The sequence below is a fragment of the Falco naumanni genome, chromosome 6 (genome assembly GCF_017639655.2).
Source record: "Falco naumanni isolate bFalNau1 chromosome 6, bFalNau1.pat, whole genome shotgun sequence".
Lineage (NCBI taxonomy): Eukaryota > Metazoa > Chordata > Aves > Falconiformes > Falconidae > Falco > Falco naumanni.
In genome coordinates, this window is record NC_054059.1 from 74,234,033 (window position 1) to 74,254,292 (window position 20,260).

Sequence of the window (20,260 nt, forward strand, 5' to 3'; positions counted from 1 at the left end):
AATAGGTAAAAGTAAAAATCAACATATTAAATACGTATAGCTCTCCAAATGTGGTTGGTAATGAAGAATCAACATCAATGGGGATGTCTGATTTTGGTTGATGTTACTCAATTTCTTTTTCAATGACCTCCGGTGAAGAAAGAGGAGGTACTGTCTGTCAGCAAGGAAGGGGGTTAAATGTTTTTCAAAAAACAAGACAGGAGAGCCTCTATCGACCAATGGAGGGGTGCAGTTTGAGGCACACACGTGGGGCAGACGGGTCCTTGGCCCCGGTGCCTGGAGGAGCATCCTGTGGGCTTGCAAGAAGCAGCCCCAAGCATGGCGGCACGACAAGGCAGGGATCCCTAAGGACAATGGACCCAGCCACGCTTCTTCTGAGGCTGCACTTGCCAGCAGCATGGCAGAGCTGACTCATCTCTACAGGCTGGGTCGTCTGCAGATTTTTAAACCTGGGACATGCTGATTTCCCATGGATTATCTTCCTCGCACTTTCACAGCCTAAATTCTACACAGCAATGGAGATCATTCAGTCACACATGCTCGCGTATAACCAAAGGCAAGGCCACCAGATACTGCTCACAGGCTTGGGGAGCGTCCCCTCATTAGCTGTGCCTTTGTGAAGTACCTCACATCAGAGACAAGCTGCTAATTGCAAACTTCCTCTGTGATGCTATGCAGTCAAGACAATTAACGTGCACTTTGAATTTCTTAATGAGTGATGTTTGGTGGTAAGAAAGCTAACGCTGATTCTGTCTGCAGCACCCATTACACTATGTATGAGATACTGCAGCCAGTATACTCCAGCCTACACATCGAAAAGATGCAGAGGACTTGGAGAGAACCTGACAAGCTGAAAGGACAGCTGGAGCGTTTTTTAATAAATAAAATAATAAAAAAAGACATTTGAAATAAAACCCTGCTTTACGGAGATGCTGAAGAAGTTCAAGCTTTTTATGCAAGATGAGGTTAAGAGGGGAGGGAATCCAAATCTCTAAATACTGACACACAAATAGGAATTTTGAAAAAAAAAAAGAGTTTTTTAGGCTGGTAGATAAAATCATGGGGAAAGACAAGGTTTGGAAAATGGCACTAGGCTTATGAAGGTTAGAACTAATGCACACAGTTTTAGTCCACTGGGCAGAGACAAGGCACAGAAATTAGCTGACAATCACACTAACGGTGTCAGGGGACACGGTTTTGTTTCCATCTCTAGAAGCAAAGCTTGAGCATCTGTCTTACACCGATGCTGTACCTAGCCACACGGGGTTCTGCAGTAGCGCGGCAGGGAAAAACTTCCCAGCCCGTGTCACACAGAAGGTCAGACTGGGTAACCATGATGACTTGACAGGCTTTACGTGCTTAATTCAACCTTTTTTTCCTTTTGTAACTCTTCTGCTTGCCGTGGTGTTTATTTATCTGGAGGCCAGAAATAGCTACAATAACTGTTCAGGTTTTTTCTTTAGCAAAACACGGGACATGTCATTCCTCCTGGCTAGCTCTGCTAACTGTATTTTTGGAAAAACATCTTCAGGAAAGACACCCAGGGACTGAAAACTCTAGCACTGCTCTTGAGATTATTGCCTCGCTTTAAAAAGCATGTGCTTTATTTGTGGTCTGAATGTGGCTGGTTTCCAGTTTGAGCTCTTTGTTCCCATATCTTTCACTGCTGGGGCAAACAACACATCAGCTTGCCCCTCAATCTCTTTTTTTCTTCAGCTCTTGTATTGATTTGTGGGTATTTTCTGCATCCTCTCCAGTTTTTGAAACATTAAAAAAAAAAATATATATAGCTATGTAAAGCATAAAGCTAGAAAATCTACAAAATAAAATCATTAGGTAATAGAATGAAAAATACCAGTGAGGTATCAAAATGTACTAGAATGTAGCACATTCTGTATGAAAAAGTAACGGAATAAGTTGAAAGCCTTGGAATTTGCAATACAGGGCTGGATTATACCTTGCAGATGCTGCTGGCAGTTGCAGTAGCTCCATCCCAAAAAACCCCTCTGAACATCCCTGGGAAGTAGGACGACTGCGCCATCTCCTAAGCGGGCAGGAAAAGTTCACCCCAACAAATGAAATACAACGCGTTTGCAAAGAGCTAATGCTGCCAAGGGCTTAAATTTTAGAGCCTACTTCAGATTACAGATGGCATTTTTGAAGGTTGAGCTCTGAATTACCTAGTAATAGAAGATGAAATAAAATATAGCCAGAGAATGCCCTTGTGACTACCCAAACTCTGAAACACTTCATTCTGTAAATACGGACAATTTTCCCCTGGCACTTCAAAATGCAAACTTAATCAAAGAGGTTCTGAAGATTGTTTTCCAACTTTGGATGTATGTCTGGCTATCCGCAGGTATGAACTTTCAGAGTTTCCCTGACTAATCAAATAACTGACACTCATCTTCAGCCTTACTCCTTTGGACAATAAATGAGAAGCAGTTAATGTCATTTCTGCCCGTTTTTCCTATCAGTTTCTTCTTTACTGTTTTCTGAACTATACAAAGAGAATTTATTTTAAGAGGCATTTTTATTTACTTCTAAATCTACTTAAAGAAAGTCAAAGTGCAATAAGCTGTCAGTCTTCAGAATCCAGCATTTTAAATAACACTTTAAGGCTACTGAAGCTACACTTTTCCCAGTAACAGCCAGTGCTGCCAGTGCCATGGAGCAGACCCATGGGCTGACCAGCCCAGGTACCCAATGCACACGAGCTCAGGGTGTTTCTTTTACCGTAGAAGCCTGAGTTCAGCCAGTAAAGTTGGGTTCTGCTGGGCTTTCTCAGGGGTGGGTTGAGAGGCTTGTTCATGTTCCAGTCTGAGACGCTGAATCTCCTGGAGTATCTCTCTATAGAAACGACAGAGGGAAGATTAGAGGAAAAAGGTCAGCCTCTGCGCTGCTCTTAAATACTCTTATAGCCCTTCAAGCACTCCTCCTCTCAGTCTCCAGCCCAAGTACAGCAATTTTGTTCATGTATGCCTGGCACAGATTCAAAACCAAGACAGGTTAAGTTATCACGGTCCTACGAATTGCTATAATATGCACAGAAAATTTATTACTTATTAAGAAGTACGAAATCACTTATGTGCCATATGCTGGCAATGTCTCTCCAAAACATTTCATGCAGAATGGGCTCAGAGACCATTCTAAGAGGAAAAAACTTCCATTTTCAGCATCATCTGCATTGCACATGCTGCAGGAAGGGCTCTGAAGCGGCACCGCCAGCATCCACAGCTGTGCCAGCACCGGTTAGCTTCCCACTCACCTTTCCAAGGGCTCCCGACAGGTCGGCAGGAATGAGGAAAATAACAGCTCATAGTAAGTAAGCTCTCGACGTCTCACAGAGGGAAGGTGATCAGCCAGCAGCCCAATTAAGGCAGCTGTGTTCTGCGTAGCCGGAGGTGAGGGAACATAGCACTGATGGCCAAGGATTCAATTATTAAAATGGAAATGAAATCCTTCTGAGAGTGAAGATTATAATCTCTAATTCTTCCTCCCCACTCTTTTTTAAAACTGCTGAGCTGCTCTCCTGCGAGGTTTCATACCAGCACTGATTGAGATCTCCCTTATCTGTGATCTTGATGAATGATTTTGAATGCCTGCAAGGTCTCGGTAGTGTGCTGAAGCTATGATGGTGCAAAGATTGAGCTGTTCCCATGCTCTCCAGGAACTGGTTCTCCTCCAAACTAACCTGAACAAGTATTTTTACTTGCCGTGCTGAGGGTGCCTTGGCAAGGGGCCGCACAGGCAGCAAGCTCATGCACGCCAGCTAGTGCAGCTGGGGCACAGGGAGACCCACACACAGCTACGAGGAGAGCACATCATCAGGCACCCAGAGAGGCTCCATAAGTAACCCATGGGCTGCCTGTGCTGTACACCACATGGGGTTTGCAGCTGCTCAACGGCTGGCTCTTTAGAGCTGCACCCCCTTAGTTTCTCTTAGCCAGAGAAACAAACTCAAAATGTAGGTGCTGAAGAAGCAGGTAAGTGCAAATGATAAAAACAGAGCGATCTCTTCTTAACAGTCCCTCTGGAAGAGCCATTGAACCACAGAGTGCTCTGAGTGGGAAGGGACCTTAAAGAACATCCAGTTCCCAACCCCCCCACCACAGGCAGGGACCCCTCCCCCCAGCCCAGGCTGCCCCCAGCCCCGTCCAGCCTGGCCTTGAGCCCTGCCAGGGATGGGGCACCCACAGCTGCTCTGGGCAGCCTGGGCCAGCGCCTCGCCGCTCTCACAGGGAAGAATTTCTGCCTCATCTCTCATCTCCATCTCCCCTCTCTCAGGTAAAGCCATTCCCCCGTGTGCCATCGCCACCTGCCCTTGCCCAAAGCCCCTCCCCAGCTTTCTTGCCGGCCCCTTTAGGCACTGGCAGGTGCTCTAAGGTCTCCCCGCAGCCTTCTCCTCCCCAGGCTGAGCCACCCCAGCTCTCTCAGGCTGTCTCACTAGGAGACGTGCTCCAGCCCTCTCATCATCTCCATGGCCTCCTCTGGACTCGCTCCAGTAGGTCCATGTTCTTATGTTGGGGACCCCAGAGCCGGACGCAGCGCTGCAGGGGGGTCTCACCAGAGCAGAGCAGAGGGGCAGAGCCCCCTCACTGACCTGCTGGCCGCGCTGCTCTGGCTGCAGCCCAGGGTACTGTTGGCTTCCTGGGCTGCAAGCACAGAGTGCTGGGTCATGTCCAGAAGAAAACCATCTCCTACAGCCCATCTCCTATTTGTTCCAGGCCTCCCAGTTCAGACTTTTTTGTCTTCCAGCAAATGGAAAAAAACCCACTCATCCTTCTCAAACTGGATTTACCCACCCCAGCCTTCCAACCTGCTCACTGCACTGCACCGCAGCTGATTTATTCTCCTGCTGCCATGTGAATGGCTTACCCTGCTGCAAGAAGTTTGCTGGGTTTGCAGATAGCAACACAAGATAGCAACACAGCTCCTGATGCTCAGTGTCAGTTAAGATGATTTTAAGAAGATCAGTGAAGATCAACCTGCTCCCTGGGGAATAAGGGCACCGCAGCTGCATTCGCACTGAGCTAATTGCTTAATGAGGCAGCTACACCTTTCAACAAAAGATCTAGGAAAACAATCTGGTTAATATAATACAAAAAGGTTAAAAACAACAAAGCACATGGACTGAAGGCTCTTCTCTCCTGAAATGTTGTTCCTAAAACAACAGTGATCAAAGCTTGCTTTTTACCTGTTCTTGTTTTCCAGCTCTGCTATCAGCTGTCTTTGTTGTTTATTGGCATCAAAGCTGAACCCCAGGTCTGTTGGTGGGCGAGGCTGGTGGATGAGGAACAGAGAAAAATTAGACAAAATATTCATTACCCATTACCACATATGACACAGTTTGGATCCAGCCCTGTATTTCCTGAACGCCAGGGTACGGTACTTACAGCCCAAGCTGCAAAACTTTGAAAACAGCTGTGCTGAGCTGGGCTACGGGGGCACATCGGGATGCCGTTTTATGACTGACATGGTCTGACCTCAGGGTGGGCGGCTGCTGAAAGGCTGACCTGGCTCATCATCCTCACTATCCGTCTGAAGAATTCTATTTGCCATTTTTTTTAAGACCTTCAGAAAAAAATGCACCATACCTATCTGTTCCTAAAGCACTGACAGGCTTCCCTGGGAAAAGATGCACTTCTACCTTTTATCATAAAGTCCTAGAGAAACACTGACCTTCCCATACGTCAGCTAGTGAGGAAAAGTCAGAATAACTTACAGCTAGAGTCTTGGTACCTACACCACTGCCAAACATCACAACATGCTGCTGACAGTGTGACTCACATATGTTCCCCCTTTTCTGATCATAATAGTCTGGCACCATATAGTTTCATTAATGCCTAGAAATAGTTTGACAGAAACATCTCTACAAGGTCTTGAAATAGCTTCTGCAGCAAGCCCATACTAACTTCTTGTGCTTTCTGTAGGTCCCAGTTCTCCCTTTCTTTCAATTCATCACCTGGGCAGTGATGCTGGGGTTAAATGAAGTTTTTCAGTGCGTTGAGCTGTTATAATCTGATGTTAAATAAATGTGTATCGAGACCTGCTATCTCATGCTGTGTTACACAGGGTTTTCAGGCAGTCTGTCCACACGTACAGCAAAAGCGTGGTGTTGCTCGGTGGAGCTGCTGAACTCCAGTACCTGCTGCTTGGCGTGCTGAAGGCCAGAAAACACTGTCCATTGAAGTGATCGCCATCATCCACAGACATTAAATTTAAGCATGGTCACTGCCTCCAGACATACTAGTTCTTCTCAGCCCCTCCAAAGCATCACCTGAAGGGAGACTGCTGAACAAATGCATTTTCCCAGCGAGCCCTGACCTTGTGATCCTTGTGTTTGGTGCTTTTCACCAGCAGCCATCACCACTGCTGGGAAAAGGACTAGGCAATTACACAAGAATCTGTAGTTTCAGGGAAAACCTGTGGGCAGCTGGGCTGGATGGTGAAGAAGCCAGTTTTATGAACCAAGAAGAGACAGAGAGAAAAACTGCAGAGCCTTGTACCGGTTCAGTCCATTTTTGCAGTGGAATCCTAAGATGCTGCTTAGGCGTCCCAACACAACTCAGAGCTATCCTTCTGGCTGCCAGACACAAGAAGGTGTCCGCTCGGTGCTGGGGAGACATCTTTTATTGCAGACAGGTCTCCCTGGCTAAGAACTGCCTGAGGAACGAGATGGCACATAGAGTCTGCTTCTAACACCAATTTATTCCAGAATCACCAAACGGTTGAAGCTGGAAGGGACCTGTGGAGGTCCATCTGCTAAAGCAGGGCCACCCAGAGCCGGCTGCCCAGAACCGTGCCCAGACAGCTTCTCAGTATCTCCAAGGTGGGTGACTCCACAACCTCCCTGGGCAACCTGTGCCAGTGCTCAGGTACTCTCACACTGAGAAGCGTTTCCTGATGTTCAGAGGGAACCTCCTGTGGTTCAGCTTGTGCCTGTCACCTCTGGTCGTGACACTGGGCACCACTGGGAAGAGCATGGCTCTGTCTCCTTTGCACCATGCCCTACGCCAGGCTGAGCAGACCCAGCTCCCTCAGTCTTGCCCAGAGCAGAGATGCTCCAGTCCCCAAATTAGATTTCCTTATCCTGGTGGTCTCTGGGTCCTGTGCAGAGGGTGCGTTCACACCGGCGCAAGTTAAGGCTTGTTGTGCCTTTGCATTACTAGACATAACAAAAACCATAATAAATAATTATTATAAAAGATAATAAACCATCCTCAAGGATGGTTAAGGCCGTGGTGCCTTTGCCTCTCACCGTGTACTTGAGAGATGGGTTGTCTTCTCACACCTATCTGCTTGCATCTGATCTTGAGATTGCATCAATTTCTACCACAGTGTTTTCAGAAGGACCTCAGGTGGGGGATCCTGGTTTGAGAAGACAGTTTCACAATCATTTTCAGAAACTATTTGGGTAGAAAACCAGAAGCTGGATGGAAGAGCTTGATATGCACCAGTGCTCCTGGAGGCATGGTGGAGAGCGACAGATCCAGGACGAAGGGGACAGACACTGTCAGGATTTCAGTTTTGTTTTACTGTGGGTATCTAGAGCTGACCCTGATGGGAGCTGGGCTGGATGTGTGGATGGCACTTCCTTTCTTTGGGCAAACCCCACATGGTGGGTGGGTTTGCAGCTGGCAAATGAGCCTTGCTTGACTGACACACCTACAAGCCCGTCTTCTGTGTCCTCCTGGGTGATCTGATGGCCACTTCAGGAGTCTCTTAGTGACGTGGAAATTTCCCGTGTAAAAACTGCTTGGTAAAGCAGGTCCCAGGCAAGAAGAAACAAAACAGCCTGGGAGTTAAAATGAACGGTGTGAAAAATAAAAATAAATCAACCCAGAAACTGAAGTGCAGAAACACTGTTTGTTGGAGAAGGGTCAGAAAAAACCCTCTTCCCCCAAGCAGCATGGAGGAGCTGATGGCACAGGGTGGGCTCTGCTCATACACCAAGGAATAGGGCTGGGGTGGGCAAGGAGCTAGGACAGACCTGCCAGTACAGCCAGGGCAAAACCCCAACTCTCATCTCATCGCGTCTCATCCCATCCCATCTCGTCTCCCCTTATCTCATCTCGACATTTGGGGTAGGTGCACAATGTAGGCAGAAGCACTGCCACCACTCTTTCCACCTGAACAGTCTTGGTGTAGGTGACACTGATAGGGCCTACTGGTTTCCCCAAAACTGTGTCACAAAGCCAAGGCCCCACGGTCTCTCCCTGCATCCTGGTACAATCAGCTGTGAGGACAAGTGCAGGAGATGTGTTTCACTTGCAGCCTCAGGAGCTTCCTGAGGCTCTGTGGCTCTTGGGGCTCCACCTGAAGCTCACGAACCTTTTTTCTGCTGCAAAGTAGGACTGTGCCTATAAAAACACAATCTTGTCCTTAATCCCTTCCTTCAGAAACCCTGTCCGAAGCCCGAGATCACCCTCATGACCTAAAGTACTCAAGTCCTCAGGAACAAAGACAACCTTGCAGAGAACTTCGAGAAGACACATCCCTCACACTGCTCACTTTCAGACCTCACCGCTCAAGAGGCCTTTTGGAAACTGTACAAGGGGCTATTTTGTATGACAAATCAGTGTTCTTTGTTCTATTGCTTCCAAGAGTCCATTTAATTTTTTACTGTAACTCAGAAGCACAGAGTTGTTGTGGTTGGAAAGGACCTTTTGAGACAGACTAATCCAAACCCCTGCTCAAAGCAGTGTCAACCACAGTGGGTTGTTCAGGACATTGTCCAGGTGAGTTCTGAATACCTTCAAGGGTGAAGATTCCACAACCTACTGGGGTGACCTGTTGCAGTGTTTGAGCACTTACATCATAAGAGCGTTTTTTGTCACAGCACTAACAAACTGCAACAAGGCTTTTACCATCACATACCAGTAGTATGAGCTACTACAAGAAGTAGTTAACACACCTTGCCCCGGCACAGCCACCAATCCCCCACAAGGTTTCAACAGTTCAACTACTGTTGTTTGTGCTGTTTCTTCATACTCTTCAGGCCAGTCCACCCTGCTTCTTGCCTCTGCTGCATCCTTCTCCTTGTCTCTTCTACAACCAGGGCACTCCCTCTCCTCCCTCTGCTTTTTCCAGGTCTCTCTACATTAGCTACTGCTCCTCCATACCCCTTAGAGCTATTTAACTACTCAGCAGGAACCAGCCACAGCTGCACCTTATCCACATCAGCCAACCCGCCACCCCTGAAGCCAGCCCACAGCTGCATATTATCAATGTCAATTAACCTGCCTTCATTCCTCTACAATTCCTCTACAAGTTTTTTGTTTAAATGGAAGTGAGATAGTGCCCATTGCCTCTTGTTCTGTCACAGCACCCCTGAAGAGAGTCTGGCTTCATCATCTTTCTTGCAAACATCATATACCACTACACAAAAAGACCCCCACAACTCTTCTCAAGGCTAAACAAGCCCAGAAAAAAAAAATCAGGCTGCTGATTCTCCACCAACACCTAAACCTTCCAGGTTCTTAAACTTAAATGGCACCTGATGCTCAGCCTGAAAGTTTGCAAAGAGGATGCCGATGCTGGTGAAATAAAAAGCACCTGGCAGAGGCACTGGAATTTAGGCACCCATATTGTTAGATAGTTAGTATGGCCCCTGCCTTATTTTTAGCCCAGACTAACCAGCCCTCTCAAGCAATTCTCAGCATGGTTTGGAATTTACCCTAAGCTGAGAACTATCTGCAGCAGGTGGTTTGTACGCAGCTGCACTGTTCTGGAGGGTAAGAGTGCTAAATATTAAAATGTGGCAACAGGAGTTTTTCATGGGTGCTACACACAAAGCCTAAGTGCCTGTCGTACACTCAGCCACTGAGAAATAGCATTGATCTATACTACAGCTAATCTATACTACAATGTGGATGGACTCAGGAGAAGCATCTGAACTCTTGCATGTTCAAAAGTGTGTCAGTCACCCAAGACAGTGATGAGCCTGCTGAAAATACAACAGAGGTACGTGTCTAATTGCTACTGAACTTGTCCAGAAAATATCTGACACCAGTTCTAGATATATCTGACCTTGAATGGGTAATAAGACACAGCTCCTGGGCCACACACCCCAGCGAAGAGGCGCCCTGGAGGCAGCAGGCTCCCTCCTCCCTGCCAAAGCCCAGCCGCAGGCAGCAGCGCAAGATGCAGTGGTGGTCAGGAGGCAGCCCTGGCATTCTGGTTCGAGCTCTCTGGGTCAGGTTTTATTAAAACAAAAAAAAAAAAAATCCAATGGTGGTCTAATATTAAATATTAACTGCCCAGGACATGGAATTTACAACCTTAGGGTAAAAGATTAGAAAAACCAGACCAAACAGACAGGAAATTCATCAGAGTACATGGATTCTGGTACTTAAATAAAGCTGAGGTGATCTCAGAGCTTTTGTGTTCATCTCTGAAAGCACCAAGTTTTATAACGTGACAGTCCAGAGGCTAGAAGAGGCTATCCAGAAAGCTTACACCTAGAAACTAAGAAGGAACCAACAACTGTACACCAGTCCGCTTAACCTCGGTTCTTGGGGAAAAAACACAAAATAAAACCAGCTGTAAATACTTAGAAGGTACGCTAAGTAATAGTCTACATGGAGATTTTAAGAACAAATCGTGCCAAAGCAAACTACTTTTCTTCTGTAGTAAAATATCAAAACCTAGGTATAGGAGAGAAACTATTAACACAATACACCTTCACCTCAGCAATGCTTCTGACATCCTCTTGTGGGGCTTTACAGCTTTGCTCTTAGATTTAGTACCATTCAATATTTTCATTGATATCATGGCTGATAGAATGAAGTATTTTCTTCTTGTATCTGCAGATGGCATCACGCCGTGGTGACCTCCTACCGCTTTATAGAACAAGAAAAAAGACAAAATATACTAAAATACTAAATTTTTAGAGAAACTGAAGAAACGGTTCGAAAAAAATAAGCTGTATTCTATCTACTAAGGCAAGGGCAAACTCTTGCATTTACTTTCAACACATCAACTAGATAAACACCCAACAGATGAGGCAGCAGTTCTGCAAATAGGGGTTTTCAAACGAGTTGAGTTCACAACCCCAGCAAGGCAACAACCTCGCTCAGCTACTGCCTCCAGCCTGAGTGCTGGAATTTCAAAAAAACCCCAAGGGTCAGCTGGGGAAATTGCCCCATGCTGGCTGCCAAAAAGGCCTGTGGTGATTTGACCTGGTGGGCAGTGGAGCAAACCGCAGCCCTCCGCCTGCTCCCCTCCCTGAGTGGGATGGGGGAGTGGGGTGGGGAACAAAAAAGTAAAATTTGTGGGTTGATATAAAGAGAGTTTAATAGGACAGAAAAGGAAGGGAAAATAATGATACTAATATTATTATCAATAATAACAACAATAGTAATAGTAGAAAAAATGAATTGGAATATACAACACAAGGGATGCACAATGCCATTGTTCACCACCTGCTGACCCATGCCCAGCCAGACCTCAAGCATGGACCCCCGGCCAGCTTTCCCCCCGGTTTATATACAGAGCATGACGCCATATGGTCTGGAACATCCCTTTGGCCACTATCAGCTGTCCTGGCTGTGTCCCCTCCCAGCTCCTTGTGCCACCCAGCCTGCTCCCTGGTGGGGCTGTGTGAGAAGCTGGAGTGCTTGACCACTGCTTGGCAACCGCCAGAACATCAGTGTGGTATCAACATTCCTATTCCAAATCCAAAACCCAGCACGGTACCAGCTACTGGGAAGAAAATTAACTCTATCCCAGCTATAACCAGGACAGAGAGTAAAGAAGAAGAATGACCAGAGGTCTGTAAATCATGACAATGACAAAAGACTGAAAGACTGAAATGAGAGGAAACAACATAAGAAACTTCAAATCTACAACACTTGTTGCAAAGAGGCAAGTAATATATTGCTCTCCATATCCCCCAGGATAGGACAATGAGTACTGGGCTCAAACCGAGCAATGAAGCATTATGTTAGGATTCAAGGAAAACTTTTTACTGGTAGATGAATTTACACATTGGAACATACAAAGGCTGTGGTCCTGCTGGAGTAAGGCCATGGAGATGCTCAGAGGCTGGAGCAGCTCTGCTGTGGGGACAGGCTGGGAGAGCTGGGGTGGCTCAGCCTGGGGAGGAGAAGGCTGCGGGGAGACCTTAGAGCACCTGCCAGTGCCTAAAGGGGCCGGCAAGAAAGCTGGGGAGGGGCTTTGGGCAAGGGCAGGTGGCGATGGCACACGGGGGAATGGCTTTACCTGAGAGAGGGGAGATGGAGATGAGAGATGAGGAAGAAATTCTTCCCTGTGAGGGCGGCGAGGCGCTGGCCCAGGCTGCCCAGAGCAGCTGTGGGTGCCCCATCCCTGGCAGGGCTCAAGGCCAGGCTGGACGGGGCTGGGGGCAGCCTGGGCTGGTGGAGGGGTCCCTGCCAGTGGCAGGGGGTTGGGAACTGGATGGTCTTTAAGGTCCCTTCCCACCCAAACCATTCTGTGGTTCTATGAAATTTCCTTGATGGACTCCATCTGGAGTGGACTCTACTGAGTTTTTTTAAAGATAATTTGGATGAGCATCTGACCAGCAATGGTTTATGCATAGCTGAGGCGACCTACAGTGGAAAATGCCTCTAGTTAGGTCCCAGCTGGCCGGTCACTATTCAGAAGGAGGGAAGCCTCTGAACTGTCAGGGCACTCCAGCTCCGGCAGTCTGGGTGCAGGCTGCACGTAGGGCGTTTTACCTCTGTATCAATATATTATTTACAAAGAGATAAGGGATATGATCAAATATTCAAAAGTGATGGCCAACTTTAATTTTCATACTGCAGAGAGCAATGTTGCCTGTTTGGCCATTTCCCACCTCTGCTGACTCCTCACAGGTCACTGTTCCCTCTCAAAGAACGTAAGGAAAAACCTTCCTCTAACTGAGAAACGGAACTAGGCAGCTTTCTTCAATTAACATTTAGTGTGGAAATGTGTCACCTTCTGGTTCCACAGCTGAAACTTTCTCTGAGCACTGTTCCCTGCGGCATGGTAAACAGGAATGGCTCAGCACCTGTCACCCCCCTCATCACCATCAAGTATCATCATCATCATCCTACCTTTTAAAAAAAGTAACCCTTCCTCTAAAATACTCTCAGAATGTCCTGTAACTCATATTTCTATCAGATCTAAAGATATTAGAGGACGTCACTGTTTTCAGGCTTGTGAACTAGATACATAGTTATTTGAATCAACAACTTCCCATCTTTTCTGTTTTGACTGAAGGATTTTTTTCCTTTATCTGTTGAAGCCAAAAAAATCTGACTCCCAGACACCTTTGTGCTCCCATCACTTCTCAAGCTCTTTGGTTAAGTTTTCTCTATCACTCTTCCTTTTTTCTTTTATCATTCTTGTTACTGGTCTTCGTTCCTACTGCTTTACAAACCCCTAGAGACCTGTGAGAAAAAACACGGTATTTCATAGAAACTGATGAAGTTAAGATTAACCAAGAACTGAGTTTTTTTTTTTTCTTTTTTGCAGTTCTTTTGTTGATGGGAAGAAGTCTTTTGTGTTTACGTCACATTTTTGGGCGGCTTTTCTAGTAGCGCAAGCATTGCATTTATTTTAAACTTTTTTTTTTCTCCAGCTACATGAGCTTGGTACTCTTGTGCAGCACAACTGTGCAGCATTTGTGCAAAGTCTGACACACAACCCCACCTGAGTTCCCAGCACCCAGTGTGCTGGGCATCTCTATTCACTTCCTCTCACAAATGAGAAGTCACTTAAGTAACCGAAAATTTCTTATCAGTTACTTTGCTCACAGGATCAGAAGCTTTAATCTCTCCTTGATTGATTGTTGATCAATAGTCCTCCAAGTTCCTTTACAACCTAGCTGTGAGACGTAACTATTTCCTCCGTGATAGGCAAGTATCTTGCTGTAGCCTGTATAAAAAGTACAATGTCATAATGAAAGTGTTTACAATGGACACCTGGATTTGAAAAACTTCGTCGCTACCTTTCTCAAGCCTAGATGACTGCAGGCTGTTTTATGGAGTAGACAGTTTAATGAGCCCCGGCTCATCCTTTGCAGCGATCTCAGGATACCTTAGTCTGCTGAAAACACCAGATTTCATGGGTGAGAGGAAGAATTACTCGATTCTGAGTAGAGGATTCTGAAGAATGACTTGAGAAGCTGGGGGACACTGTGTGGGACCTGTTATTGACCTAAGGGTTTCAAATGACATTCACACGGGTATGGCATAACCTCTTGTGGATGCAAGTATTTCAAACACATCTTCTAAATACCACTATTAGGAGACAATCCTAAAGTATGAGGTATCACTCAAATGTGCAAATACCATTCTGGGCTTCAGGCTGGATGTTGGTAGGACAGCCTGTATTTCTTTAGAGAATGAACTCCTCTGGAACACGGGGGAGGAAATGTAACAATAGCCACTGCTCTCATTTCTCCGTGGCATTTTTATTAACACCAAATTCTTGCAGTCATTGCCTTTGTAAGAGTTTCGGGTATATAGTATAGGATGGTGACGGCAAATGCTTTTCTCATAAATCCAGGGAGACGGATCTTCATCGGAGCATTTGCATGCTACTGCTTACTTTGATGAGAGGTACCTGTCCTCTCCGTGAAATTACACATGGTTGTTAAAACCTCTGCACTTAAAAGCAAAAAAAAAAAAACCCCAACCCAAAACATTAATTTACTAGTCAGCACTCTTCTGTCTGCACTCCATCTTACTGGACAGGAATGAACAATTTGTGTCTTCCAAGATTTATTGCTGTAATTCCTTCCTTTAGAAAGCCCAGCAGGTTCAGCTCGCTACCTGCTCAGCAGCACTGAGCACCAGGGACATACATACCCCCTTTCTGCTCAACTCTTGCAAAGGCTTTCTACTACAGAGAACAAAGACCTGGTGGGAGTCAACAGCATAGGATGTAAAGCCTTCAAAACTACCACAAAAAAGAACCCCAAACCCCATTTTTTGCATGTGCATGAGAAAACTAACAGAGTTCACACTATTTTGTCCTCTGTAGCTTTTGTCTCAGTATGGAACAAATACCTCAGGAACAGAATAGTCCCAATTTTCTGACAATAACTTAGTATGACCAAACCCCTAAATGTTATAGGTCCCTGCAGAAACAACCTATAGGTTTTTTTCAAGGTAAAAGGATTTTGAAGTATGGTGGAGCTTGAAAAGAAAAAAAGACTTTTTGACAGTGCATTGTAACCTAGATCTCTTGTTTCATGCCAAAGAGAAGCAAGACCAAAGCTGATGTTTTTGAGCTGAGGACTAACATTTTAAAAGTTAAAATATTAAAGTTTACAAGTTCAGCAAACTTCCCAACACAGCTGAAGGTACGATTACCATTGTCTTCTGCATTCCTGGTGCTCACCAGGAATGCTGAGGCTTCAGCAGTTCTGAGACCATCCAAATGGCAAGTCCTATTTTCTCTCAGCAAGAAAATTCCTAAGATGACCATAAAATCTACTATAATCCTTAATACCACATAGGATCAGTAAAACCTCCCAGCTCTGTAATTTAGCTTTGCCATGAATAGGTTGTTTAACTTGAGAGCATGCCATGCTGGAACTTCAAGTCATAGAACTGTAGGATATCTGAAGTTGGAAGGGACTGTAAGGATCATTGAGTCCAACTCCCTGTCGGACTGGAATTTGTAATAAGGAGCATTCAGACCTCACCTACTGTACATCTTATCATTTTTTGGGTGATAGAAGAGGATTTAATGACAGTGTTTAATCAAGCCCCAAAAAGCCAGTTTGGCAAGCCACTGCACTCCTCCATCACCCTGATATGGAAGAAACTGTCAAAGAACAGTAAAGCTTGTGTCTCACATGTATCAGATTCCAGGCTTCTTGGTGCAAGGACCTTACGGTGTCATGGAAAGTCTGAACCAGTACTTCACATGCCCATCACTGTGGTATCACAGTGTTCTTTACCATCAACAGACAAAGGAGAAGAGGGAACAAATTACAGAAACGGTTCATGTAACTGGTGTATCCAGGAGAAGAAGTAATGGTGCAAGAACGAAGCTGCAGATTTATCCTGCAAAGACGTACAACAGGAAATCTGGTTTATTCCATCTTTCACTTCAAAAATATTTATTACATTATGCCTAAAGCCTGAAAGAAAGGTTACATGAAGGGAATATTTAGGTTTAAGGTAGCTTTAATGAGATGAAATGATAATAGGCTTTTAGCAGCATTTCATGTTGAGAGAAGAGCAACCACATACTGCTTTCAAAAAAGAGCACCATGGGAAAGACCCTAATTATCATAACTCATCCACATAACTCAACCTAATTATCCACTCATCCATAATTGAGTATTATCTTGTATTTATTAGGTGCTCGTGCTTTTCCTAGCAGCAAGGCTGCACAGGTCAGCAGAGTCCTGCCAAGAGTGCATGGTCCCTGCGGACCTCTGCCCGCGCCGAGCACCTCCGGCTGCTGCCGGTCATGGTGGGTCACTCTTATCGGAAGTCATCAGGAAGCAGCAGGCACATCTAGCTCATGGGCCAGATACTGACCTGTGCTTGTACGGACCAACCTGCCCAGGTGATTCAGCAGAAAGCCAGGAGGATCCGGAAGCGTGCAAACAGTAGAAAATGGGAGGGTGGGGTATGTGGGGGGTGGCGGGGTGGGGGGGAAGAGGTTCGGTAGAGCAGGTGGGAAGGAGATGAAGGAGCTATTTGCCTCAGGAAAGGGAGGGGTTGTGTAAGATGCTGATAAGAGAGGGCTTAGTGTTGCTTTATATATATGGGGCTGTATACACATATATTCACCTAAAATACACATAATCACCCTTTCTCTTGTAAGTATGCAATCACCTTATATGCAGGATTACCTATATTCAAGTAATAGGGCAGTACTGAGGTGGGATCTGGGAGGTAGGTGGAAAGGATTTTGTAAGGGAAAGTAGGCAAGGGGGCTGGGGACACCAGAGATCACTGTCAGTTCCTGCTTTTATAAAAAAGATGATGCTTGATAGGCAATACCAGATTATTTCCTACCTCAGGCTGATAATCTGAACAGATCAGCAGAGGGAGAAAACCAGATGAAGCTGTGATCTTGAAAGTCGTGATTTAAATAAAGTTTGGCTTGCTTTCCATTAATTTCTTCGCTTTATTCATCTAGTCACCTTCTGCTTTACTCTCTTTTGCTTTCTAGCTAACCAGCCTAGTGGAGCCAGCCAACAGTTATTTTAATGCACAGCACTCTGCTGTGACCAAACTGGCAGGCCAAGCATAGCCCTGAGCAACTTAAATTCAATAAAAGGGATTTTGTCTTCTGAAGGCTGGCTTGAAGAAAACAAGAGTAGCCCAGTCAGAGCTTGTTTGAGCGAACACAGACTAAGCTGCATGCCATCAGCCTCTCCTGCACTACTGAGCAACCCACATGTATCAACAAATGATGCATTCTCCTTTTTTCTCCTCCCTCCCCATTTATTTTTCTTCTTTAAGAAGAAACAGACTCGGATTTCAGGAATTAACTCTGAGATCTGCCTCAAATTATTTCGTCCCAGTAAGACCTCAAGCAAAGTCATTTCCCATAAAAACGTTAATGGAACATATTTGCATTCATACGGCAAGTGACATTTATTACAGTAACAAGCCTGCAGAAGGCAGTTCTAACATTTTATCTAATTTGAGAAAAAGCAGAAACTGATGGACTGAGTCAGATCCATTGCTGCACAGTCCAACGTACAATTTCCAGCAGTGACCACTGCCAACTACTTCAAAGAAAAGAGTAAGAAACTTTGCATTAGGCTGTTGCAGTATGAACAGTCTGTGTCTGGGCCTCTCTTAATTTCTAGCAGTTAGAGCATGTTAAAAATTAAAACACATTGCATCTGAGAGGTAGGGCTGGAGAGGACATCAAGAAATAATTTTGTTCACATCAACCTCTCTCAAGTGTTTCCAGCAGATACTGGTCTATCTTGGTTTTAAAATCTCCACTGACAACTACTCCATAACTCCTTTATGGTGGGTTTTTTCCATTCTCCACTTTCATTAAGGTCCAGGTTCATTGAAAAATACATGGGAAGGAATTTCTGGAGGTTCTGAAATTCGCTGAAAATTTGAAAAGCATGCGCTGCTCAAAAGCAGGGCCAATTTATAGCAGGTTGCTCAAGAACTTGTCTAGTTGAGCTGTGAATGTCTCCAAGGAGGAAGATTCCAATTCTTCTCTGGACAACCTTCGACAATATTTGACCGTTACCATGGTGAAAAAGTTTCTCTTTATAGTTGGAATCACCCTTCTTGCAACTTCTGTCTGTTTCTTTGCTTCTTGTCCTTCCACTGTGCACCGCTGTGCCGGGCTGACCTTGGCTGGCCGACAGGTCCCCGTATGTCTGGCTCATCAGGGAGGTGCAGAGAGCAGTAAGATGCTGCTTTGCTTTCTTTTCTCCATCCTGAGCATACCCAGCTCTCTCAGCCTCTCCTCCTATGCCAGGCACCAAAGCCACCACCCATCTGAGCGGCCTCTGCTAGCCTTGCTCCATACATCCACGTCCTTTTTGCACCCAGACCAGGCACAGTTCTGCAGATGTGACCTCACCAGCTTGGAGCAGGGAAGGACTGCCTCTTCCTCGGCCAGTGACCCTTGCTCTCCGGGCTGTGCTCTGGCTGGTGGTGGGCTGCTCCACTGCAAGGGCATGCTCCTGACTCCTGCTTTTCCCCACAATGCCCAGGTGCTCTCCGGCAAAGCTGCCTTCCAGCCCGTGCTGCAGCATGGTGTCACCCTGTCCCAGGCATGGGACCGGCGCTGAGCTATGTTGAACTTCATTATAATCATCAGCTTATTTCTCCAGCCTGTCAAAGACTCAAGTCAATGCCACGCAGCTGCAGTGACTTACTGACTTACGTGTTACCTGTTTTAAAAGCTCCTGTGTATTTATTTTGAACTAATCTGACTCCTCCAACTGATCTGCTATAAAGAACACGCTACATGATGCACTTTCAGCAGTAAAGACTGATGCAAAAAACTCACTAGGCTTCTTTGCTGTGGTCTTTTTGTTCCTGACAACTCTTTTGTACATTTTGGTCACCAGAAAGTCTCCCTGATTCCTTATTTAGGTTTCTCCTTTTGATGGTATTGAAAATCTTTTTACCATAGACTTCAGCATCCCTTGTGAAGCGCTCTTCAAATTCTTTTTCCATCTCCGAATTTCCTGGTAACATTTAACCAGCCATGTTTATAGGCTTTCTTTTTCTTTCCAGTTGGGCAAGCTCTCATTTCTTGAATGCCATCCCTTCCTTGAGACATCCTCCTTAGCCTTCTCATTGACCCACGAAAAGGTCAGTCTGGTATGGGTTTGGTTCCTTCTTAAATTCTGACACACAGATTTCCTGAGCTTCTACTACAGGATCTGTAAGAGCCTCCAGGCAGCTCACAGGCTGTCTGTTTTTTTGGACTGATCCTTTTAGCGTTTTTTCTAATAGTTTCATTTTTACACAGTTTCCTTTCTTGAAACTGGGTATCTGTATACAGCATTCACTTGGTGTGCCCTCTCCTGCTGTCAAAGCTAAGCACATGATGGTCACCACCACAGATCAGCTGGCACAGTTAACACCACTCCAACTCGCCCTGGTGCACCACTCAGGACCAAATCCAGGATTTGTGGATTCTAAAACCAGCTCAAAGGAGCATCATTTATTGCATTCCGAAGTGTTTCTGCATTTCCCTCTGCAAACTGATTGAGGCTCTATGAGGGCAGCTGAGATCTCCCACTGTTACCCACCTGGCCTAAAGCTGCAGCTTGTCCTACCTCACTTAATATTTCCTGATCACTACCACCACCTAATCAGGGGGGCAGTATTTCTTTCCTATTATTAAGAATTTGGAATTGAAGCCCACAAGGATTCTGCAGTTTTTATCTTTTTCTGTGATATTTTTATGCTGCAACACTCTGTGTTTCCTTTAGGTACATACCATTCCCTCGCCCGCACATCCTACTGCATCGTTCCTGTGACGCTGGTAGCCTGGCTGCCACCTACCCAATGAGCACCTTTCTCTCCTGTATCTCTGAGATGTTTATTGGGGTTTGCATTTGATGCTCCCCTTTTTAATTCCATACAGGAAGAAAAAAATGTTCCTTTTTTTACTCCTGTCTCTCTGTCTTAATGTTATATGAAGAGTATTCAAAGAAGTGGCTTGGCTGCCTGACCTCAGCCATTCCATTTCCCACAAACAGGGAATGCTCAGAAGCCAGCCCCGCAGAGACGGCACGCTGTCCCAGACCTCAGCGGGATCCTCCTCCACCAAGCTGCAAGAGCCAACT

At 45.7% G+C, this 20,260-nt stretch overlaps 1 protein-coding gene across 19 annotated transcripts in view; it reads right to left on the reverse strand.

The window, feature by feature from the left end:
- DTNB (dystrobrevin beta) overlaps positions 1–20,260 on the reverse strand; it is a 214,985-nt gene that overhangs the window by 65,811 nt on the left and 128,914 nt on the right. For all 19 annotated transcript variants that reach the window (XM_040597624.1, XM_040597623.1, XM_040597611.1 and 16 more), the window contains 2 exons: positions 5,198–5,283; positions 2,737–2,850 (listed from right to left, as the gene is read on the reverse strand). In XM_040597624.1, the coding sequence (XP_040453558.1) occupies positions 2,737–2,850; positions 5,198–5,283 (200 nt within the window). The remainder of the gene's footprint in view (positions 1–2,736; positions 2,851–5,197; positions 5,284–20,260) is intronic.